General features: G+C 33.0%; 1 protein-coding gene across 2 annotated transcripts in view; it reads left to right on the top strand.

Annotated features, from left to right (window-relative positions):
- Positions 1 to 24667, top strand: part of PIAS1 (protein inhibitor of activated STAT 1) — a 119211-nt gene that overhangs the window by 18957 nt on the left and 75587 nt on the right. For both annotated transcript variants that reach the window (XM_037010045.2, XM_073212066.1), the window contains exon 2: positions 4900 to 5344. In XM_037010045.2, coding sequence (XP_036865940.1) covers positions 4900 to 5344 — 445 coding nt within the window. The remainder of the gene's footprint in view (positions 1 to 4899; positions 5345 to 24667) is intronic.

Genomic DNA, 24667 nt, shown 5'->3' on the forward strand with positions numbered 1-24667 from the left:
TATGATCCTATGATTCTGTTACTTCCAAAAACATTTTCAAATTATCTGCTGTCTCCAGTATTCTGCAGCATTTTGTGGACTTGGCATCTGACTTTTGAGTCTGAGTTCCATTGTTTGCTAGCTCTGTAACCTTGAGTAGTTTGACCTGTTACTGTGAAGTAGTTCTCTTGATATTTTACCCCTCAGGCTTTTCCTTAAATCTCCTTTCTAGGATCCAGATTGAAAGCTATGATTTAAAGAGTGTGTAGTTATAGAATGCATTTTTATTTTCACTTTTTGTTTTGTTACTGCTTGTCTCTTCCTTGTTTTACACTTAACTTTCTCTCAGGATATATTGTTTCTTTCATTGCTTATTGTCTTGTCTGAAATTTAAATTAGATGAGATGGTATCTCGAATTGTGAATGCAGTGTTTTGTTTGTTTTGGTTTGAAGGGAGTTTAGGAAGGAATATTCATTATTTTATAATTTGATAGATTTAAAATTTCTTAAAGCCCTGATTATTATTTTTAAATTCTATATTTTATTTGAAAAGTGAATGCTTGTTCTCATGATCATGCATTTTTAAAATATGCACTTTCTTAAAGTATTTTTTTCTAAAATGTTTCTTTTAAAGTAAAACTTCTAAAGTTTTTAAAGTTTTGATTTTTAAAAGATGCACTTACAGCCAGAATACTAAATGCGACTTGCAGTTTTTCTTTGCAGTTATTTCTTGGTCCTGTCTCCTCTATTTCGACTGTCATAGCTCCTTTTTACCCTGTATGTAGATAAATAATTCTTGTTTGTTGCTGTATCTCTTAACTAGAAAGTCTTACATATCTTAGTCTTTTCTTGTTTCATCTGTCCTATAGGTTGCTTTTTGAACAGCCTTAAACACTATTTTTATCACATTTTTACTTCCCCCAAATATGCATTTATTCCATTTGTGTAGTCTTTTTCACTGTTTATAGTCTAAATTCCTTATCTGGTATTTAATGTCCCCTGCCTGTCCCGATGTAACACATAGTCTGCCCTAGCTGAAAATTGTGTTAAGACATTTGTGTTGGTTAGTGCTTATGAGCTTAAAATGTGGACTCAGATCAAGTTTGTGTCATGTCTCCATCATTTATTATCTGACCTCCATTTTAGCATCAGTTTTCTTAGTCATACAATGGGAATAATGTCTGTCTCTTGGGTTCATGTGAGGGTTCAGTAAGATAATTATGTTTACTATAATTAGTTTGTAATTGGCAGGTTGTAAGCATTTATCATACATTAGGTTGATCATTATTTTTATTCTGTCAAACTATGTAAATTACACTTAAATCTTGATTGAAAACATTGATAAAATAAATTTCACTGACAGTTTGGATTGTTTATATTTCCTGGACTATGGAAAAGAGTAGAAGAATGAGAAGAAAGATTTCATTTAAGAGTCACATTATAGAATTTTGAAATTTTAAGGAACCTTTGAGAACCTCTAGTCTCCATTTTTTGAAGTCAGAAAATACCCTGAAAGATCATGATTCATTAAATTAGTGGTCAAGTCAGTACTAGAATCCAAATTTTATATATACTAGTACCATATTATATTGTACATGTGCCTAGTACATAATAAGTGTTCAGTAACTGTTGAGAACTGAATTAATGTGATGATTATGTGTGTGTCTGAAGACTAGCTTATCTCTATGTGTTCATTGTTTCCTATATTGCCTCTTTCTACATGCTTATTTAGGGGCTGGTCATTGATTCAAAAAGCATTTACTGAACATCTGTGTTCAGAGAAGCTTTTTACTTAACGTCATATCTTTGTACCTCAGTGTAAGTTTGGCAATGTGTTAGAATTTCAAGCTCTAAAATTTTAATTGAATTAAATATTGTTTTTTATTAGAAAAACATTTTATCCCAGTTTTAAAATGTTCTGAGTTGGGTTTGCTATTTTTAGTATTCAAATTACCATCTAGAAGGCACTTTCTGAAATATATATCCATATGTTTCGTGAAACGTGGTAGTACATAAATGGGTTGTTTAAATTATCTATGAAATTGAAGCTGTGGTACCCCATTTCCACAGAGTGCTAGGTTTATGCTTTGTTAAAGGAGAATAGGATGTCCATATTTTGTTATTATGTGGAAGCCAAGTGCAACCCATATAATGGAATAGAGACGAGGAGGATGATCATCTAGAGGAGTAGGCACTACAAGTTATTTTTCAGTTATCTTATATTGAGAAATAAATAAAAAGTGAGAAATTGGGTGGAGCAAGATTGTAGAGATAAGCAGCCTGATTTGCTGCTTTAATTGAAACTGTTTGACTCGGTTTTCTGGTTAAACTGGGCATTGTTGACAAATTGCTAATCTAACAACTGCTTATTAACTATTTCAGATAGAGAGGATTAGAACTGATCCATAGCTGTTTATATCGTATAAAGAATCTGACTTTGAAAATAATGAATATAGTATTTTTGTTGTACTATAAAGTATTTAATGTATGCAGTTATAGAACTTTTAATGGTTGCTTTTGTGGGTAGAAAACAAAAGTATAAATGAAATATTATGACATTGTTAAATGCCTATTTTGTCTATCTTTGGAATTCATTTTTGTTTACAGTTGGTTATAAATTGATACTAGAGAAAGATTCATAATATAGAGTCTGCTATGACTAATCCTCTCAACTATTGCAGTGAGGTGTGTGAATAAGAGTAATTGTTCAACAGGAAGTACCTAATTCTTATTCACAATTTAGATATGACCTTTAATAATGTAAGGTCATAGCTAATGAGACAATAGAATGGGCACTTTTTATTTAATTGCAAAAAGCACTTTGCCTATATTTGTTGATATTGCTTGATTATTGTCTTGTATTTATCTTTCTTAGATTATGGTCCCTGCCTCTGTATTTGGAACAGTGTTCTCATACATACATACATATGATGTCTAGGAAGGCCATTATCTACGTAATAGGTATACAAGAAAGAGAGTAGAAAATAATCAAAGGAAGATTACAGAAACTTCACAGTACTGAAGGAGATTCATTTATAAATTTAAAAGCTCAGCAATTATCACTTAATACAATTCAAAACAAAAAACTAACCCAACCCCAAGCTAGAAGCTTCTTTAAGGTTGCTGAGGTGTGTGGTATACAGGTGACTAAAAAGGATTGGGGATCAGAATCAAGCTTCTGTTTAACAGCAGCTCTGGGAAGTCAGAAGATGAACAAGAAATTATGAAAAACGACAGAAGAAAATAGCTAAAAACTCCTGGAAATGGTTGCTTCAGGGATGTGAAAAATGGGGTTGGGGCATTTTTCCTGTAAAACTGTTTTTCCTGTAAAACTGTTAGAATTTTAAACTGTGTGTATGCCTGTCTGATTTTAAAAATTAATTTTAAAAAATGCCCCTCACAGAGTGCTTTCTGTACAGAATATTTCTCAGGCATTTAAAATTCCCTAGGATTCTGAGATGTGAAAAACGGCCTGTAAGAGTAATGAGGAGAGAGTCATTAGTTCTGATAGACCTGATGGGCAAAGGCTGTCAAAAGCTGGACTTTAAGGAAATAAAGCATTTTTAGCCAGAGAACTAGGGGAGGGGCTCATATTTCTTTGATTGATCAGCTATATTGCATATAAAGCCCTGCATACACTATTTTTTCCTCACTGGTACATTTTTTATTTAATTGTTTTGCAATCTGCAAGGGACTTCTAGAGGATTGGCTTGGGGAGGGCATCATCTCAGGGAGTGGTGGTGAGTTAAGGAAGGCAGTGTAGCTTTTGTGAATTGGTATTTGGTATGAGATGAGGGGATAAAACAGTTGGGGAAATAAAGACCAAATGGTAAATTTACATGTATCTTCCATCCTAACACCTTCCTGTGTCAGTGGTGGTAAAGTCAGATTAATAACAATGCTGTATGATCTTGAGGAAGCCATTTCTCCTCTTTAAATTCATTTTCTTCTACTTTAAAATGAGAAGATTGCTATAGATGGGCACTTCCTGTTGGTAGTCTCTTAATTACCGCCAAAAAAAAAAAAAAGAGAGAGAGAAAGAGTGGCCAAATAAGTTTGGGAACACAGGGTTAAACAAGGTTAAATAGATTTCTTTACCACAACCTTATCCAATACGGCATGTGGATTAAATTTCTAGACTTTTTAGCTTGGCTTTGCCAGTGGAGTGAGTCATTAGTATGTTTCCAGCTCTGTCCTTTTCCTAGTGATTTAGTGGAAAGAGTGTGGGTTTTAGATTCATATATGACTGGATTTGAATCCTGACTATTATTTATAGCTACGTGGCCATAACTAGTTTCTTCTTCATATGTGAAGGAGGAAGGATAATACCTTGTGAAGCTGAAGAGACTTAGTGACAACCCATAAATAAGTAAATATCAAATCTGGTACAAATGGGTCAAAAAAGGTATAGTTAAGTCCTACAAATTCCAGAATTAGTTTATTTAGAATGTAATACTTGATAATATTTTATTTATATTGTGCCTATGTCTGGTGTTTGAAGGGAGGCCATTTATATGTTTCAGATATTCTTATATAATTTTCCCCCAAGAAAACATGTTCTTGAAAGCTCATTATTATCTTTTCCCATTCATATAGCTCTTAGCACTCTCCTGGAGTGTTTGATAAATAACTGACAATTTCATCAGAACAGTAGAGGTGAGATGTGGTTCTACCTGGTGTATACTTTATCTTACGTCTTTCATAACTCCGGATAGAAGTCCATGAATTTATGAGTATTAATTTTAAATTTCTTTGTTCACACATTAAATGGTTAAATTTTAAGTTTGAAATAGCTAGAATTGACTGTAAATGAGCTGGCCTTCACATCACAAGAAGAAAGGGTTATAATAAAGTATGTTTTATCAATTGTAAGTTATATTATCAGAATACTAATGTTTTACATTTTGTTTTGTCTCTAAGCAAATGGTTATGAGCCTTAGAGTTTCTGAACTCCAAGTACTGTTGGGCTACGCTGGGAGAAACAAGCACGGACGCAAACACGAACTTCTTACAAAGGCCCTGCATTTGCTAAAGACTGGCTGCAGTCCTGCTGTACAAATGAAAATTAAAGAACTCTATAGGCGGAGGTTCCCCCAGAAAATCATGACGCCTGCGGACTTGTCCATCCCCAACGTACATTCAAATCCAATGCCAGCAACTTTGTCTCCATCTACCATTCCACAGCTCACTTATGATGGTCACCCTGCATCATCACCGTTACTCCCTGTTTCTCTTCTGGGACCTAAACATGAACTGGAACTCCCACATCTTACATCAGCTCTTCATCCAGTCCATCCGGATATAAAACTTCAAAAATTACCATTTTATGATTTACTGGATGAACTGATAAAACCCACCAGTCTAGGTAAGATTATTCTATAATGATTATTTGATTACTTTTGGAGGATTCGTTTTCATTTTGGAGTTTTAATTTGACCCAGTTTATTATTCATAATGAAATTTACATTTGGTAGTAGCATCCAGATGATAATAAGGATCTTTCAATATTAGACAGTCAAATGTATAAAAGCTGTCTTTTAAGGAAAGAGAAAAACTGTAGTCAAGTTTCTAGTGATGGTTGCTGACATAGTACATATTAAGTTTCCAAGAGTATAAACTTCTTAAAGTGTAATATTTTAGATTGTTGAGTAATATTTTATAATAACCCTTACAAATTAAAATAAAAACCCAGTAATTAATAACAGCTTTGGAATTCAATTATTTTCAAAGGTTGATGGCATCTAAAACAAATGGCTAACTAGTTTTGATTATTTAAATGAGCAAATGGTTTTAATCATTGTAAAAGGAGAATTGAGCTTTGATGTGTAGTATTTCAGTTTCAGCTGACTTTCAAGTGCATATGTGAGCTCTGCAGGTGCACATATATAATACAAAATGAATTATATAATATGAATACTTGAAATTTCATTTACTCTGTTTTCCCATTATTTGTTTAGTACCTAGGATATTAGTAAAATTAAATGTGCCAATCAACTTGTAATTTTAGTTGCTGTAATGCTGCCTTTATTTAATGTAGAATAAAACTGACCCGATTATGATCTCTGATGTTCTTGGTGTAATATATTTAAAATGTCGGTTTCTAGATGCTGGTTTGTTGTTACAAATCAATATCTAGCAAACTCTGGCTGGCAAGGCACATCCAACCTGTAGCCTGTTTTTTGTAGATCTAAGCTAAGAATTTCAAAAATATTCCTAAAGGGTTGTGAAGAAAAACATACACACACGAAAACAAGAAAATGAAACAGAGACCATGTATGTCTGCAAAACCTTAAGTATTTACTCTGGCCATTGCAGAAGAACTTTGCTGACCCCAGTTACAAATCATTAAACATTTCAGTTAAGGGGATTGGTTAGTGTTGAATTTTGAGAACCTATACTGAAATTCTTTAAACTGGGAAAACTTTGTTTTTAATTATATTTAGCAGAATTTACCTGAGGAAATTAAGATTATAGGAGTCATTTTCAAAAAATACAAACTTATTATCACATTAGGTTATTTTTAAAATAGCCGTAACTGAAAAATAAGTGCTCAAAGTGCTTCTTTATTAGCAGTTTAGTGTGCATACATATATAAACAAATTATGTTTCTTACTTTTCAAGAAGGAACTGTATTATACAGTCTTCTGTGACTTGCCTTTTCTTCCCTCACTAATATTTTATATATATTTTTCCTTGTCTGATATCTGATACATGACATATATATATGTCCCATTTTTAATAGACCATACACCACATGTGGTGTATATATGTATGTGCATGTATATTTATATTCTAGCTACTTTCTTATTAAAAACTGTATGTTATTGCATGATTTGAATAAGTCCTCTATTATAAGACAAATTTTTCTAGTTTTTTTACTGCTAAAACATGCTACAGTGAACATCCTCTGAAATTTAAAAGGAAAAAATGTTGGTGTTTTTTATTTGATTTGATTTCTAGTTCTCAAATTTTTTTCTAATCTTAATAATTAACATATCTTGCTGTTTCTTTATTTTCACTAATATAAATTTCAAGTGCTACTGTGAATAGGTGATGTGCATCTAAATTTTGTTAAGGAGAGTTGAATGCAAACTGGACACATTATGGTTATATTGAGTAATGTCAAATAAATTAAATAAATTAAAATTAAGGGAATTTTAGGTACTTTTAAAAAATTTTACAGGAACTTTGCTTAAATATATATGTTATGTGTTTATTTCTAATTGTCTATATGAATTGTTCTTTCATGCCTTTGTATTATAATTTATGTCTTATATATGTTACTGCTTTAATACTTCAGGGTACTTTTTTACTTCATGAACTTTTTAATGTGTAATAGTAGCAGTGAATGTATCTGATTTTCCCCTAAAAAAGATTAGAAGCAGACAGTTCGTAAGAAATTATGCTGTTAAAGCTGCAGGTTTTGATATCTTTCTGTGGTATTTTCCCCCAATGATTGTTTTTAAAGAACAGGCAGTAAATTTTAAATAGTTTGTATGTTTACTCTTCATCTGAAAGCTTACTGAATTTTAATGGATATTCTAAGTAGCAATTTGAAAACATTGTCATAAATTTTGCCCATTCTTGATAACCACTAAGTAAACCTTTGCATTCACAAAATTGACTGGGTTGAAGTACTAAAATATTTCCCATGAGATTTATTTGATTGGGCTTTCTTATCCTGCAGTCCTTATTTGCATATTCTCTACTTGTGAATGTAATCCTTTCTCAAATCTACTTGTAAGTTCAAAATCAGTACTCAAAATAGTTTCATGGTTACTTATAGACATGCACAGAGTGGCAATGAATTTGAGTTGGAAGATGCACCCTTTCCTGCCTATGGTTGAACAAGGTGATTTTACTTGTTTTCAGCTCTCATACTGTAAACAAGTGTTCTTGTTACACTCTATTTAGTGCCGTATTTCTTGCATCTTTGTGCTTTTTGTTGCTGTTTAAAACGACCTCCATTAGTGCTGAAGTTCTGCCTAGTGTTCATAAATGCAAGGCTGTGATGTACCTTATGGAGAAAATATGTGTATTAGATCAGTTTTCTTCAGGCAAGTTAAAGTTCTCTTGGCCTGTGAGGTCAAAGTTAATGAATTGTTATGTTAAATAAGGTGTCTTTAAACAGAAACACACATAAAACAAGGTTACATATTGATCAGTTGATGAAAATGTTGTGATCAGAGGCTTATAGCAACCTAACTCTGTTATTTCTCCTAGGAGCAGTGGTTTAGTATTCACGAATTCATTGTTTATGTTGACTTTATAGAACACAACTACCACAAGTAATAAAAATTGACTGTACATTTAAAGTTTAGTTTGATTTGAATACCAGTTTTCTGGATCTACTGTTTGAGGTATTGCACAACATGAACAGGTGTTGCAGAATTGCTTGGTGATGTGTAAGTAGATTTCTAATTTCTTATTGTAATAGAATTAAAATAAAAGCAAACATTTTGGTTATGCATAAAAAAATCTTCACCAGAAAGTAATTTGTGGGTACTTATTGAGTCAGTAAATATTCAGGGGAGGGGAGTGCTCAGTGAATCCGAAAAATGATTTATTGAGAAAAGATTCTAAGTAATCTACAGACTTTAGGATTAATATATAGGCACTGTCTATTTTATAAAAAACAAACAAAAAAAGAAATCTTTAAGTTTCTTTAATGTTACTTTTGTTTTTAGTTTAAGTGTCTACTTCATCACAGAATTCAGTTTTCTACAGGATCACTTTTGCTTGTAGATCATTTGTTTTGAATCTAGGAAAACAGTATTTTCTGAAAAATTAAAAGGCTCCCAGCATTCTCTCTGTTTCTAAACATATATACATTTAAAATCATTACAAGCTCTTATAAGTTTAGTTTTTATAGCTGGCTATATTCATCACAATTATCCTTGAGTCCAGAATGTGGCAGGCAAATTAATTTTTCATTTTCCCCCTTTCCATTTGGCCTTAAGCACTAGATGTAAAAGATTTTAAGATGGTCCAGTATAACCTGAATGTTTTTAATGCATGGTCATTTTTCTAACTAAAATCAAAACAGTAGTTTTGGTACCCTGTATTTTAATTAGGTAATTTCTTATCCATTCTTACAATCATTTTTGTTAGTATTTCTTTAACAGTAAGTAATTTAAAGGGATTTATTTGTTTTGGAACCACGTATTAAAGAGAATTCTTTACATTTGTCCATAGTTAACTAGAAGAATTGGGAGACCAAGTAAAGGTGGTTGTAAAGTGCTTGACCATGTTTTTTTTTTTATATCGTTAATGTACAATTACTTGAACATTGTGGTTACTAGACTCCCCCTATTATCCCCCCCACATACCCCATTACAGTCACTGTCCATCAGCGTAGTAAGATGCTGTAGAGTTATTACTTGTCTTCTCTGTTATATACTGCCTTTCCCGTGTCTCCCCCACTACATTATGTGTGCTAATTGTAATGCCCCATTTTTCCCCCTTATCCCTCCCTTCCCAACCACCCTCCCCAGTCCCTTTCCCATTGGTAACTCTTAGTCCATTCTTGGGTTCTCTGAGTTCGCTGCTGTTTTGTACCTTCAGTTTTTGCTTTGTTCTTATACTCCACAGATGAGTGAAATCATTTGGTACTTGTCTTTCTCTGCTCCATCCATGTTGTTGCAAATGGTAGGATTTGTTTTCCTCTTATGGCTGAGTAGTATTCCATTGTGTATATGCACCACATCTTCTTTATCCATTCATCTACTGATGGACACTTAGGTTGCTTCCATTTCTTGGCTATTGTAAATAGTGCTGTGGTAAACACAGGAGTGCATGTCTTTTTGAAACTTTCTGCTGCATTCTCAGGGTAAATTCCTAAGAGTTGAATTCCTCAGTCAAATGGTATTTCTATTTGATCATGTATTTTTGCTTGCAAGTATTAACATTCTGTTTGTTCTATGAGAACCATTAAAAAAACTTTCCATTAATTTTTCTAAGATTTGTCCCCTGCCATATCAGTCTATTCCTTCATTCATTCAGAATCAGTTTCACTTTCCTGCATGTTCCTGTACACTTTGTTGTTGGTAGTTCCTCAAAATGGTAAGAGCTCTTCTGTAATTATCTGTATATTCCCATAATAGCTGGCAATAAACCTGTTAAATAATAGTTGTCCAGTAAACTTTACTTAGCTCTCCACCTTACTTAAATGTGACACAATTAAAGTAGTCTTTTACTTCACTCTGAATCAGTGAATTTTAACCATTTTACAGTCGAGATACAACTGAGGCATGTAACTAAGGCACATCACATATCATAAATAGTGTAATATGCTTTATTTTTTTTTAAGTTTTCCCTAATTACAAAGATACCACATGTTCAATGTAGAACCCATAGATACTACTTATTGTAGAGATAAATTTTAGAGTCTTTCTATTGTGTTCTAGTCAGTTATTGTTTTTTGTGTGTATGTGTATATACATGTGTGTATTTATTTCTGCTTTTGTTGTAATGAAGAAGAGAATCTCAAATGCTACTGACTTAACCCAGCAGGATCTTAAGCCACATATACTATTGAGCCATGCAAATAATGGGGTACAGAAAAGTTGAATCTTCATAGTGCATTAGAGTACCATATATTAGAGGGTACTTTGTTTGAAATATCTCATTTGCATAGTGTGCCACTGTTGGGGTTGATGAACAGTGGAATTTACATAGTTAAGAAAATCAAAAGGACAAATAATTTTGGCTTAAATTATCTTGCTATGTCCATTCAGGGGTAAAATATTTCTCCTCAGTCCTTTAATATTATTTTATTTAAAGTAATACAGTTGTTTAGAGTATTGTTATTTATATTTATTGTTTAAGTTGGGCTGTCTTAGAGCATAATGGCAAAAACACAAAATGTTTTCACAGTGACTGAAAGAATAATTCTTTAGGACACAGAATTTGATTTGACTTAGATTGAATAAACAAATCCATTAATACTCAGTTTTCTATTTGTTACTAATTGAAGCATTTCTGTCTTGCTTGACTTAGGTAAATTTTCCCAGAGAAAATAAATTTTTTAACATAGTGCCTTTAAATTTTTTAATAGTTGTAATTATTTCAAAGGCTGACATATAGAGAACACAGACAGCTTTGCTGCATTCATTTGGAGTAGTCATGTAAAATTTGGTGAATCTCAAGATTTGTTTTATATCAAATTTAAGCCAAATTACGTCTTTTCAAGGGATGTACTATAGTCTGCATGTTTTAGAAAGCTAGGTTGATCTCTTGCCTTTTTAAATTAGAACCATTTTTTTATATAGAGAATTACAATTATTTTAGGCTTAGAAAGATGTACGAATAATTTAGAAGAAGTTTGAATTTAAAATATATGTATTTATAAAATCTGAGTTTTGCCTTGGGGAAAAAAAGCAGCAGATGCTTCAGCACTCCTAGTTAAAATGACCCATCTTGCTTTGTGCAGTGTGGGTAAGGTTTCAGCTGCAACCTTTTTTTTTTATTAAGGTATCATTGATAAACAATCTTATGCTCAGATTTCACATGAGCAACTTGTGGTTACTACATTCCCTCTATTATCAAGTTCTGCTACATCTTAATAACATTGGTTACCAGTGTTTTCTGCCGAGGGCTCCTCTGGCATTGGATTAGATTTCAGTTTTCTTCTCCTCTAATTTTTTTATAATTGAGTTTGCCTTCCTCCACATGCCTAATAGCCAGTGCCTGGAGATCAGGTGATGCAAATTCAAGGACACAGTCTCAGATAAGTATTGGAAAGGGCATTCAAAGGTTTTATGATTCACTCTACCCTGCTTTTAGAAAATTTGCCTTCTAATAATTCACACTAGCTGTGCTCTTCTTACTTGAATTTTGGGAAGTCAAAAGCACCAATTTCTTTTTGTAGGTGGGTTTCTTACCTAGAGGCTTTTCTTAATTTGGCAGCACTGGTTTCTGACTTCTGAAAGAAAATCTAAGATTTACCTTTTAAGTCTATATTCCTTTGTAGATGATACTTTTTTATTACCTGGTGAATTTAATTTAGTATTTTTATTACTGTTTGTGTGGTGGCCCAGAATCCCAAAGATGTCTAGTGTGTTTTCAATAAATGGGTGTCTCTGTTCTTGAGTGTTATCTCTGGAACTAAGAATAGACTTTTTTTTGTTTGGGGAGCAATCTTGACAATCAAAATCAGTAAACCCCTCTATAATTACAAATGTGAAATAAAAAAATTTTAATTGTGAAATTAATAAGTCAGCCGTTTAGTTTCAGAAGGAAGTATGATTTATCAAAGAAATCTAGCACATAAGATTTCACTGGGATGGAGCTTCAAGATCAAAAAGATGTATTACCTGTAGTGTTTGAAATGCAGCACAAATATGCCAGTGGGTCTATATCGCACTTTGGCTCAGGCACAAATTGAGTTACCGTAAGAGTTGCAGACCAGCCAGCTAGAGGACTTGGTTGTGGAAATGGGGTAGATAGGATGATGCAACAAATTTTGGCAGTTCATTTCTTATTTTTTTCGTAAAAAAAAAAATTTTTTTTTGTTGATATCTGGGTGGTTGGAAAATAATTTTAAGCCATTCCCTTTCTTGAGCCATATTACTTTGTTGCTGACAGTGCTTGCAGATAACCCCAATTTTTTGAGCAGAGATAGTCACTTAAATTTTTTGGCACTATTGCTGCTAAATTTATTAAAGCTAAAATGTAAATAAGCTTTAAATGTGCCAGAGATGGGGATATTGCAGTTCCAAAGAAACTGATGTTGAACGTAGTATTAAAATTAAATCATTTTAAGGTGTGCAAAAATCAAAAGGCTAAATCATTTTGAAATACAAATTTATCACCTCTGCATGTTTTCTGCAATTCCAAGAATTTTGCTTCAGTGCTTAGTTTATTTTGGAGCTATATTTTTGAATATTTTATTTCTGCTCTTAAATTTTATTTAATTTTTAAATTAATGATTTTATTACATAAAATATGGGTTAGATGGGAAAAACTTATTTGTAATATACTCATAGTATTGTATTTCTTTTCACCACCTCCTTATGTAAAGTTTAAATGTACAGATAGCAATTTATGTTTCTATACAATTTAAAAAATCATGAAGGAAATGATGGATAGAGTTGAATACTTAAAAATGTTAATCCTCTATGCATCCTATTTTTTTTTAATCTCAAGTATAAAAGTAAATACCAAATAGAAAAATGTTTGAACAAACATCAGACTGAAGAACTCACGAATCAATAAGGGGGAGGGTAAGGATACTAAGACTGTATGAAAAGGTAAGTTATTAAAGGGGAAATACAACTAGGAAACATGAAAAGTGCTCATATTCATTAGTCTTAAAGAAAATTCAAAGTAAGGCAATAATGAGGTTTTAAATCTTGTCTATATTACTAGATTAAAAAGAAAATTTCTCTCTAATGATGAGACTTGTTATGTATGCTAACTGCTAGCAATGTAAGTTATATATAATACTGCTTGTTGATACTATCGTTTGGTAATATGTAGCAAGAGCTTAAAATTTCTTTTGATGTATTTATTCCAACTTGATCTGTTTGGGAACCCAAAGCCTAAGATAATCATGCAACATTGTTTCTAGTATGAAAATTATAAATAATGTAAATACCCAATAATAGAATAATAATCTGAGATACCTACCATGTGGGATATTTTAAGGCTCAGTTAAAAATGATTATCATGAAGTCTTTAATATTGTGAGTTGGGGAGTTTAATAAGTGAGTTGAGAAGTGAAATAGATAACTAAAATTACTGGGCGTCTACTCTGACAGGCCTGAACAATTTAAGGCACAAAACTTAGTTAAAGGCTCAAGATTGGAACACAAGTAAGTTTGCTTCCAAACAGTGCTCTATTATATAACATAACATATTTTTAAAAAATTTTTAATTGTTCTTTAAAATAATTTAGCAATTTTATAACATCGCTTGCTCTCATTTTTATTTTGAAGAATGTTGAGTTTTTTCAGTAAATTAATTGGATCCAAATGGGATCACTGTATGAAATTTGCTTTACAGAGACCTACTGAAGGTTTTTTTATAGTTCATACATACATTGAAAGAGGGTTTGAGATTCTAATTTTACATGATAATCTTTACCAGGACTACTATAAATAAAATGGAGTTTCATTTCAACAGGTCAGTTTATAGACTGTGTGAAATTCACTGTATGTATGAGGAATTCTGATTTATCACCTCTAGATGTTAGTGTCTGTATTTTTAAAAGTGTATTGTTATAGACCCTTCATAACTCAATACCTAAGTATTTTTAAGAAAAAGCTTTTTACAGTCCAATCTAAATATCAGGGTTTTGCTAAGATTCATTCTGTTGAAATAACATGTATATGTAGCAAATCACAAATTCAAAATTTTATAATATTTTGGGGAAGCAAAACCTTTTTGCCTTAAGAAAAATAATTTACAATATTTTCTAGGATGTATAATGAACTTAAAAATAAGATGAAGACTTTTAAGACTCAAAAACGGTACGGAAAAAATAAGGAAAAGAATTTGAAGTTTAAAATTACTTGAAAGAAAAATATAAAATGGAGTTAAAGAGGATTCATCATTTCTTTTATTGGTTATTTTATTTTTTAGTTCTTATTTTTGCTGATTTTTATCCTTCTATATGAATCAAGCACTGTAAGCCATTCCAAAAGAACAAGGATCTTAAAGCATGTTTTCATTTTTAGGTAAATACCCATAATCATGGAAGTAGGATATTTCCATTCCTTCCTCTGAAGAGATTTGTGATTTTTAAAAATAACTTAATTTTGATTTTTAAAATCATTCTTCATTCAGTTAGTATTTATTAGGTGCCTTTTTTGTGCCAAGCACCATTCTGGTTGCTGAGAAAGAATAAGACACAATTCAAGGAATTATTCAAGGAATTTGTGATCTAGTGAAGGAGTCAAACATATATTAGTTCATCTTAAAAAATGCAAGGCAAAGTAAACTAAAAGGCATAATATAGGGATAAAAATTAAAGGGGTTATTTTTAATGACTCTAAAATTTTTGTCTTGTGGAGTAGTTCAGTCAGAATTACTGAGAATGCTTACTAAAAATAGAGATTTTTCCAGATCCTCTGAATTGTATTTATCATCATAGTATGTTATACACACCTGCCATGTAGATCATCTCATTTATTTGAACTCATACAGAAGGTATCATAGTATAATCATAAACCTAAGTTTTCTCCTTGCAGTGAACCATATAGCTTGCTTCCATTTTTTTGCTACTATACCAGTATCCTTATATATAAATCAATATATTTTTGTCTCATGTGAGTATTTCTTTAAATCCAAAGTAGTTTTTCTAGGTCAAAGGATATGCATACTTCTAATTTGCTACTATCGGATTGCATCCATCGCTCCCAACCCCCAAAATTTTTGCACTCCTGCCATTTAAAACATAAACTGATAAAATGAAAGTAATATTTTTTAAATTTATATACCTTTGCATACTGCTGAAATTGAATGTTTTATGATTATTAATCATTGGTAGGCCTTGAATTTCTTGTTCATGTTCTTTGCTCATTTTCCTAGTCTGTATATTTTTCTTACTGATTTACACTTTATGATGCATACTAGCCAGCCCTTTAGTAAATATTTTATCTTGGTCTGCCACTTATCTTATTATGTAATTTATAATATCTTTCATTACACAGAACTTTAAAACAGTTTGTTAAATCTGCTATTTTCTGATGATAAGAGAAATGCAAATTAAAACTACAATGAGATATCACCTCACACCAGTTAGGATGGCCAACATCCAAAAGACAGGATGTGGAGAAAGGGGAACCCTCCTACACTGCTGGTAGGAATGTAAATTAGTTCAACCATTGTGGAAAGCAGTATGGAGGTTCCTCAAAAAACTCAAAATAGGAATACATTTGACCCAGGAATTCCACTCCTAGGAATTTACCCCCAAGAATGCAGGAGCCCAGTTTGAAAAAGACATATGCACCCCTATGTTTATCACGGCACTATTTACAATAGCCAAGAAATGGAAGCAACCTAAGTGTCCATCAGTAGATGAATGGATGAAGAAGATGTGGTACATACACACAATGGAATATTATTCAGCCATAAGAAGAAAACAGATCCTACCATTTGCAACAACATGGATGGAGCTAGAGGGTATGATGCTCAGTGAAATAAGCCAGGCGGATAAAGACAAGTATCAAATGGTTTTACTCATCTGTGGAGCATAAGAACAAAGCAAAAACTGAAAGTACAAAACAGCAACAGAATCACAGAACCCAAGAATGGACTAACAGTTACCAAAGGGAAAGGGACTGGGGAGGATGGGTGGAAAGGGAGGGATAAGGGGAGTAAGGGGCATTACAATTAGCACACATAATGTACCGGGGTGGGGGGTGGATACAGGCAAGGCAGTACAGCACAGAGAAGACAAGTAGTGACTCTGTAGCATCTTACTACACTTATGGACAGGGACTGTAGTGGGGTATGTGGTGGGGACTTGATAATGGGGGGAATGTAATAACCACAATGTTACTCGTGTGATTGTATATTAATGATACAAAAATTTAAAAAATGAACTTCAAAAAAATCTGCTATTTTATGGTGTTTGGATTTTTAACATGACAGCTTCCTTGGGCTATAATTCACTCACTTTAAAATTCATCCTGTTAAAGTATACAATTCAATATTTTTTTGTATATTCATGCAGTGGTACATCCATCACCACTATTTAATTCAAAAACTTTTCATCGCCCCAAAAAGAAACACTGTACTGATCAGCAGTCACTCCCATTTCCCTCTCCTCCAAGCCCTTGTTAATCACTAAGCACCTTTTTGTAAACTCTGGATTTGCCTGTTCTGGATATTTCATGTAACTGGAATCATGTAATACATGGCCTCTGTGACTGACTTCTTTCACTTAGCATAATGTTGTTAGGGTTCATCTATGTTATAACTGGCATCAGCACTTCATTCTTTTTTTCAAGAGTATATCACTATTTTTAATGGGATGTGTCAAATTTCCTTTTTAAAAAATTATAATTGTGGCAAAATTTTACCCTCTTAACCATTTTTAATTGTATAATTTAGTAGTGTTAAGTATATTCGCATTGTTGTGCAATAGACCTCTACAACGTTATCTTGCAAAACTGAAGCTCTCTAGCCACTAAACAAGTCCCCATTTCCTCCTATCCCCACCCCCGGTAACTGCACTTTTTGTTTCTAAGGATTTGACAACTTTACATACGTCATATAAAAGAAATCATACAATACTTGTTTGCTTTTTTTTGGGTGACTGGCTTATATTTTCATATAACACAGTGCCCTCAAAGTTCATTCATTTTTGTAGCATGTGACAGGATTTCCTTCCTTTTTAAGACCGATTAATATTCCATTGTACGCATATTCCGCATTTGGTTAACCATTCATTTGCAGGTAGATATATAGGTTGCTTCCACCTCTTGACTGTTGTGAATAATGCTGCTATGAACATGAGTACACAAATACCTGTCATATCCTACTTTCAGTTCTTTTGGATATATATACCCAAAAGTGGAAGTTTTGGAAATTCTATTTTTAATTTTTTGAGGAGCCACTGTACTGTTTTCCATAGTTGTACCATTTTATATTCCCGCCAACAGTGCACAGGGACTCCAGCTTCTCTACATCTTCACCAACACTTCATTTTCTGTTATTTTGATAGTGGCCATCCTAATGGATGTGTAGTGGTTTCACATTGTGGTTTTGATGTGGTTTCTCTAATGATGGTGATACTTGGCATCTATTTGTGTGCTTATGGTCATTTGTTTATCGTCTTTGAAGAAATGTCTGTTCAAGTCCTTTGCCCATTTTTAAAATAGGTTATTTATTTTTTGTTGTTGAGTTATTGCTCTTTCTTTATTCTTAGTATTAACCCCTGATCAGATACATGATATCTGCACATTTTCTGCCATTCTGTAGATTGCTCTTTTCACTTTATTGATTCTTGCCTTTGAGGTACAGAAGTTTGTAAGTTCAGTATAGTCTCAAGTGTCTACTTTTGCTTTGGTTACTTGTGCTTCTGGTGTCATATCTAAGAAATCATTGCCAAGTCCAGTATCACGAAGCATCTCCCCTTTCTTTTCTTCCAGAAGTTTTATAGTTTCAGGTCTTCAACCCATTTTCAGCTAATTTTTGTATATATGCTGTAAGGGAAGGGTCCAACTTCATTATTTTGCATGTGGATATCCAGTTTGTCCAGAACCATTTGTTGAAGAGACTGTTCTTTCAGCATTGTGTGGGCTTGGCACCCTTGTTAAAGATCATTTTACCTTGTGAGTGAGGGTTTATTTTGGGGCTCTTTGATGTTTCATTGGTCTATATGTCTGTTTTTATGGTACCGCAGTGTTTTGAATATATATTACTATTATGTGTTTTGAGATCAGAATATATGAGGCCTATGACTTTGTTCTTCTTTTTAAAGATTGTTTTGGCTTCTCAGAGCCCCTGGAGATTCCATATGATGAATTTTTTCTATTTTTGTAGAAAATGCCTTTAGGATTGTTGGAGATTGTATTGAATCTGTAGATTACTTGGGGTAATATGGACATTTTAATAGTATGAGTCTTCAAATCCATGAGCACTGGATGTGTTTCCATTTATTTTAATTCATCAATGCTTGGTAATTGTCAGCATACAAGTCTTTAACTCCTTGGTTAAATTTATTCCTAAATATTTCTTCCTTTTTGATGCTATACAATATGAGATTGTTTTTTTAATTTCCTTTTCAGATTGGTCATTGCTAGTTTATAGAAAGCTGATTTTTGAGTGTTGATTTTGTATTCTGCAACTTTCCTGAATTTGTCTATTCTGATAGTTTTTTGTGGAATCTTTAGGGGTTTCTGCAAATAAGTCATATTGTCTGTGAACAGAAATTTTATTTTCTTTCAAAATAGGATGGCTTTATTTCTTTTTCTTACCTAATTGCTGTAGCTAGGACTTCTACTATGATGTTGGATAAAAAGTTGCCTTGTTCCTGATCTTACAGAAAAAGCTTTCCTACTTTTACCACTGAGTTGTGGTACCATGTTAGCTGTGGGTTTTCATATATGGCCTTTATTATCTTGGCATAGTTTCCTTCTAGTCCTAGTTTATTGTGTTTTTATCATGAAAAGGTGTTGAATTCTATCATCAGTTGAGATGATCATTTGGTTCTTTTCTTTAATTCTGTTAATGAGGTATATTACATTCATTAATTTTCATATCTTGAAACCATGCTTGTGTTCCATGAATGAACCCCATTTGCTCATGGTGTATAATCTTTTTCATGTGCTGTTGTATTTGAAAAGTGGACTTTCTTATCTTGCTCTTTAAAGGGAAGGCAGCTTGTCTTTCACCACTGAGTATGATGTTAACTGAATTTTTCATAGTTGTCCTTTCTGTTGAATTTTTTTTTTTTAGCCCTGAACGTACATTGGGATTTGTTTAATGCTTTTTCTCCATCTGTTGAGATGATCCTGTGGTTTTTGTTCTTTAGTCTATTAATATGTCTGTTACATTGATTGCTTTCTACATATTAAACAGTGGTTTTCGGATTTTGTCTGATTTTTGATGGCATATCCTATCTCCAGGATGAGTAAATTAAAAGTTCCTTCATTTTCCATTCTTGATAATTTGTGTTTTTTTCATCTGGATTTTATTTTTATTTATATGAGAGTAAGTTGCTTACTTTTCTGCACAACTTTTTTGAATGAAAGCTTTTCTAGACCTTAATTCTACTTTGCTAATCTGTTTGTATATTTATCCACTAAAGTGGAATTACTGTATTTAGTTTTATGATTATTTTAAAAACTTTGAATAGTTAATGCATTTACTTGATACAAAAACCGAAAGTCACAAAAGGGTTTATAATGAAAAGGAAGCCCTTCTCCTACTTTTATCTCAATCACAGGTGTTGCTTTCAGTTCCTTTTGTATCTTTCCTGAGAGTGGTTTGTATATACAACATACATGCCGTGTTCTTTTTTTAGCATCTACTTAGTATGTGATTAGATTATGCTTTTAAAAATATACTCCTATTGATTTTTAGGTAGTTTCCTGCTTTAAAAACAGTGTATAGAATGTTTGGTGATAATATATCACTATATACATGTTTGAATATATCCAGTATTTTTATAAGATAAATTCCTACAAGTAGAGTGCATTTAAAATTTTGATAGTATTGTCAGATTTCCCTCCAGAGAAGGTTTGTACTAATTCATAATCCTATTGTCTATATAGACAGTGTTATTTTCCCCAGTGCTTTCAACAATACCACGTGTTAAACTTCTTGATCATTTTAAATTAGTCAGTGAATATTTACATTTCTCGAGAGTGCAGGTAAAGTGTTTATTTTAATATGTTTGAGATGATTTTATGCCTTTTTCTTAGAACTGTTTATGAACTTTGCCTGTTTTAAACTTGTTTATTGGGTGTTTTCCTCTGGGTTATAGAATTGAGAAATTCAGTAGTTGGTGATATGAATTGCAGCTTTTATCCGGTGTGATATATTTTGACTTTATATATGCTTGATATTTCACATTTGCCGTCCATTCTTTTTTACTGCTAAGTAGTACCTAATAGTATGGATGTATCAGTTTTCTACCTCTTTTTTCCTAACTACCTTGTTGAAGGGCATTTTGGTTGTTCCCAATTTTTGTCTATCACAAATAATGTTGTTATGTTTTTGTATGGACATAAGTTTCCTTTTTTCTGTGTATATGCCCAGGAGTGAGATTGCTGGGTCATAGGTATAAGTATGTTTAGTGTTTTGAGACAACACCATACTATCTTACAAAGTATCTGTACCATTTTACATTTCCACCCGCAATATATGGGAGATCCAGTTTTCCAGTATATTTGTTTTTGTCACTTTTTATTTTAAGTGTTTAAATAGGTACATAGTAATATTTCACTGTGTTCTTAATTTAATTTCTCTCATGGAGAATGATGACCAACCTCTGTCCATGTGCTTATTTGCGATCCCTTTATCCTTCATGAAATATCTGCATGTCTTTTGCATTTTTAAATTGCATTGTTTTTATACTGTTGAATTTTGAGTCTTGCTTTATATATTCTATTTACTAATCCTTACTCAAATATGTAGTTTGCAAATATTTTCTTCTACTCTGTAGTTTCCTTTTTTATCCTCTTAAAAAAAGGGTCTTGGGAAAAGCAAAATTGAAAACATTTTTTTCCCTTTTCTTGGTTTCAAGTGTAAGAACTCTTTGCCTAACTAAATCTCAAAGATTTTCTCTGATATTTTCTAAAAGTTTTATATATATTTTTTTCTTTACTTTTTTTGGAATCATTAATAGCACTTACATGAGCAACATTGTGGTTACTACATTCCCCCCATTATCAGGTCCCCACCACATACCCCATTACAGTCACTGTCCATCAGCATAGTAAGATGCTATAGAATCACTACTTCTCTTCTCTGTGCTATACTGCCTGTCCCCCCTACCCCCACATTATGTGTGCTAGTCATAATGCCCCTTTTTCCCCTTATCCCTCCCTTCCCACCCATCCTCCTCAGTTCCTTTCCCTTTGGTAACTGTTAGTCCATTCTTGGGTTCTGTGAGTCTGCTGTTGTTTTGTGCTTTCAGTTTTACTTTGTTCTTATACTCCATAGATGAGTAAAACCATTTGATACTTGTCTTTCTCCGCCTGGCTTATTTCACTGAGCATCATATCCTCTAGCTCCATCCATGTTGTTGCAAATGGTAAGATTTGTTTTCTTCTTATGGCTGAATAATATTCCATTGTGTATATGTACCACATCTTCTTTATCCATTCATCTACTGATGGACACTTAGGTTGCTTCCATTTCTTGGCTATTGTAAATAGTCATGTGATAAACATAGGGGTGCATATGTCTTTTTCAAACTGGGCTCCTGCATTCTTAGGGTAAATTCCTAGGAATGGAATTCCTGGGTCAAATGGTATTTCTATTTTCAGTTTTCTGAGGAACCTTCATATCGCTTTCAGCAACAGTTAAACTAATTTACATTCCCACCAACAGTGTAGGAGGGTTCCCCTTTCTCTCCATCCTTGTGCCAGCATTTGTTGTTGTCTGTCTTTTGGATAGTGGCTGTCCTTACTGGTGTGAGGTGATATCTCATTGTGGTTTTCATTTGCATTTATCTGATGCTTAGAGATGTGGTGTATCTTTCCATGTGCCTTTTGGCCATCTGAATTTCTTCTTTGGAGAACTGTCTGTTCAGATCCTTTGTTTTTTATTCGGGTTATTTGCTTTTTGTTTGTTGAGGTGTGTGAGCTCTTTATATATTTTGGATGTTAACCCCTGTCGGATATGTCATTTACAAAAATATTGTCCCATACAATAGGATACCTTTTCTGTTGATGGTGTCCTTTGCCGTACAGAAGCTTTTTAGTTTGATGTAGTCCCTCTTGTTCATTTTTGCTTTTGCTTCTCTCACTCGAGGAGATGTGTTCAGGAAGAAGTTGCTCATGTTTATATTCAGGAGACTTTTGCTTATGTTTTCTTCTAAGAGTATTATGGTTTCATGACTTACATTCAGGTCTCTGATCCATTTTGAGTTTACTCTTGCATATGGAGTTAAACAGTAATCCAGTTTCATTCTCTTGCATGCAGCTGTCCAGTTTTGCCAACACCAGCTGTTGAAGGGGCTATCATTTCCCTATTGTATGTCCATAGCTCTGTTATTGTATCAGTTGACCATATATGGTTGGGTTTATATCATGTCTCTCTAGTCTGTTCCATTGGTCTATTGTTCTGTTCTTGTGCCAGTACCAAATTGTCTTGATTATTGTGGCTTTGTAGTGGTGCTTGAAGTTGGGGAGTGTAATCTCCCCAGCTTTATTCTTCCTTCTCAGGATTGCTTTGGCTATTTGGGGTCTTTGTGGTTCCATATGAATTTTAGAATGACTTGCTCTAGTTCATTGAAGAATGCTGTTGGTATTTTGATAGGAATTGCATTGAACCTGTAGGTTGCTTTAGGCAGGGTGGCCATTTTAGCAATATTAATTCTTCTATCCAGGAGCACAGGATGTGTTTCCATTTATTGGTATCTTCTTTAATTTCTCTCATGAGTGTCCTGCAGTTTTCAAAGTATAGGTCTTTCACTTCCTTGGTTAGGTTTATTCCAAGGTATTTTATTCTTTTTTGATGCAACTGTGAATGGAATTGTTTTCCTGATTTCTCTTTCTGCTAGTTCATCATTAGTGTATAGGAATGCAACAGATTTCTGTGTATTAATTTCATATCCTGCAACTTTGCTGAATTTAGATATTAGATCTAGTAGTTTTGCAGTGGATTCTTTAGGGTTTTTTATGTACAATATCATGCCATCTGCAAACAGGGACACTTTTAACTTCTTCCTTACCAAGCTGGATGTCCTTTATTTGTTTGTGTTGTCTAATGGCTGTGGCGAGGATCTTGAGAACTATGTTGAATAAAAGTGGGGAGAGTGGTCATCCTTGTCTTGTTTCTGATCTTAAAGAAAAGGCTTTCAGCTTCTCACTGTTAAGTATAATGTTGGCTGTGGGCCTATATTATGTTGAGTTACTTGCACTCTACCCATTTTGTTGAGAGTTTTTATCATGAATGGATGTTGAATTTTGTCAGATGCTTTTTCAGCATCTATGGAGATGATCATGTGGATTTTGTCTTCCTTTTTGTTGATGTGGTGGATGATGATGATGGATTTTCTAATATTGTACCATCCTTGCACCCCTGGAATAAATCCTACTTGATCTTGTTGTATGATCTTTTTGATGTAGTTTTGAATTTGTTTTGCTAATATTTTGTTGGGTATTGGTGCATCTATGTTCATCAGGGATATTGGTCTGTAATTTTTGTGTGTGTGATGTCTTTGCCTGGTTTTGGTATTAGAGTGATGCTGGCCTCATAGAATGAGTTTGGAAATATGCCCTCTTCTTCTACTTTTTGGAAAACTTTAAGAAGGATTGATATTAGGTCTTTACTAAATGTTTGATAAAATTCAGCGGTGAAGCCATCTGGTCCATGGGTTTTGTTCTAAGGTAGTTTTTTGATTACCAATTAAATTTTGTTGCTGGTAATTGGTCCTTTCAGATTTTCTGTTTCTTTCTGCATCAGCCTTGGAAGGTTGTATTTTTCTAGAAAGTTTTTCATTACTTCTAGATTATCCAGTTTGTTAGCATATAATTTTTCATAGTATTCTCTAATAATTCTTTGTATTACTCTGGTGTCCACAGTCATTTTACCTTTCTCATTTCTGATTCCGTTTATGTGTATAGATTCTCTTTTTTTCCTGGTAAGTGTGTCTAGGGGTTTATGTATTTTGTTTATTTTCTCAAAGAATCAGCTGTGGCTTTCATTGATCATTCTATTGCTTTATTCTTCTTGATTTTATTTATTTCTGCTCGAATCTTTATTATGTCTTTCCTTCTGCTGACTTTGGGCCTCATTTGTTCTTCTTTTTCTAGTTTCATTAATTGTGAGTTTATACTGTTCATATGGGATTGTTCTTCTTTCCTGAGGTAGGCCTGTATTGCGGTATACTTCCCTATCAGCATGGCCTTTGCTGTGTCCCACACATTTTGCAATGTTGAATTATTGTTGTCATTTGTCTCCATATATTTATTGATTTCTGTTTTTATTTGGTCATTGATCCATTGGTTATTTAGGAGCATGTTGTTAAGCCTCCATGTGTTTGTGGGATTTTTTGTTTTCTTTG

Source organism: Manis javanica, chromosome 8, assembly GCF_040802235.1.
Source record: "Manis javanica isolate MJ-LG chromosome 8, MJ_LKY, whole genome shotgun sequence".
Lineage (NCBI taxonomy): Eukaryota > Metazoa > Chordata > Mammalia > Pholidota > Manidae > Manis > Manis javanica.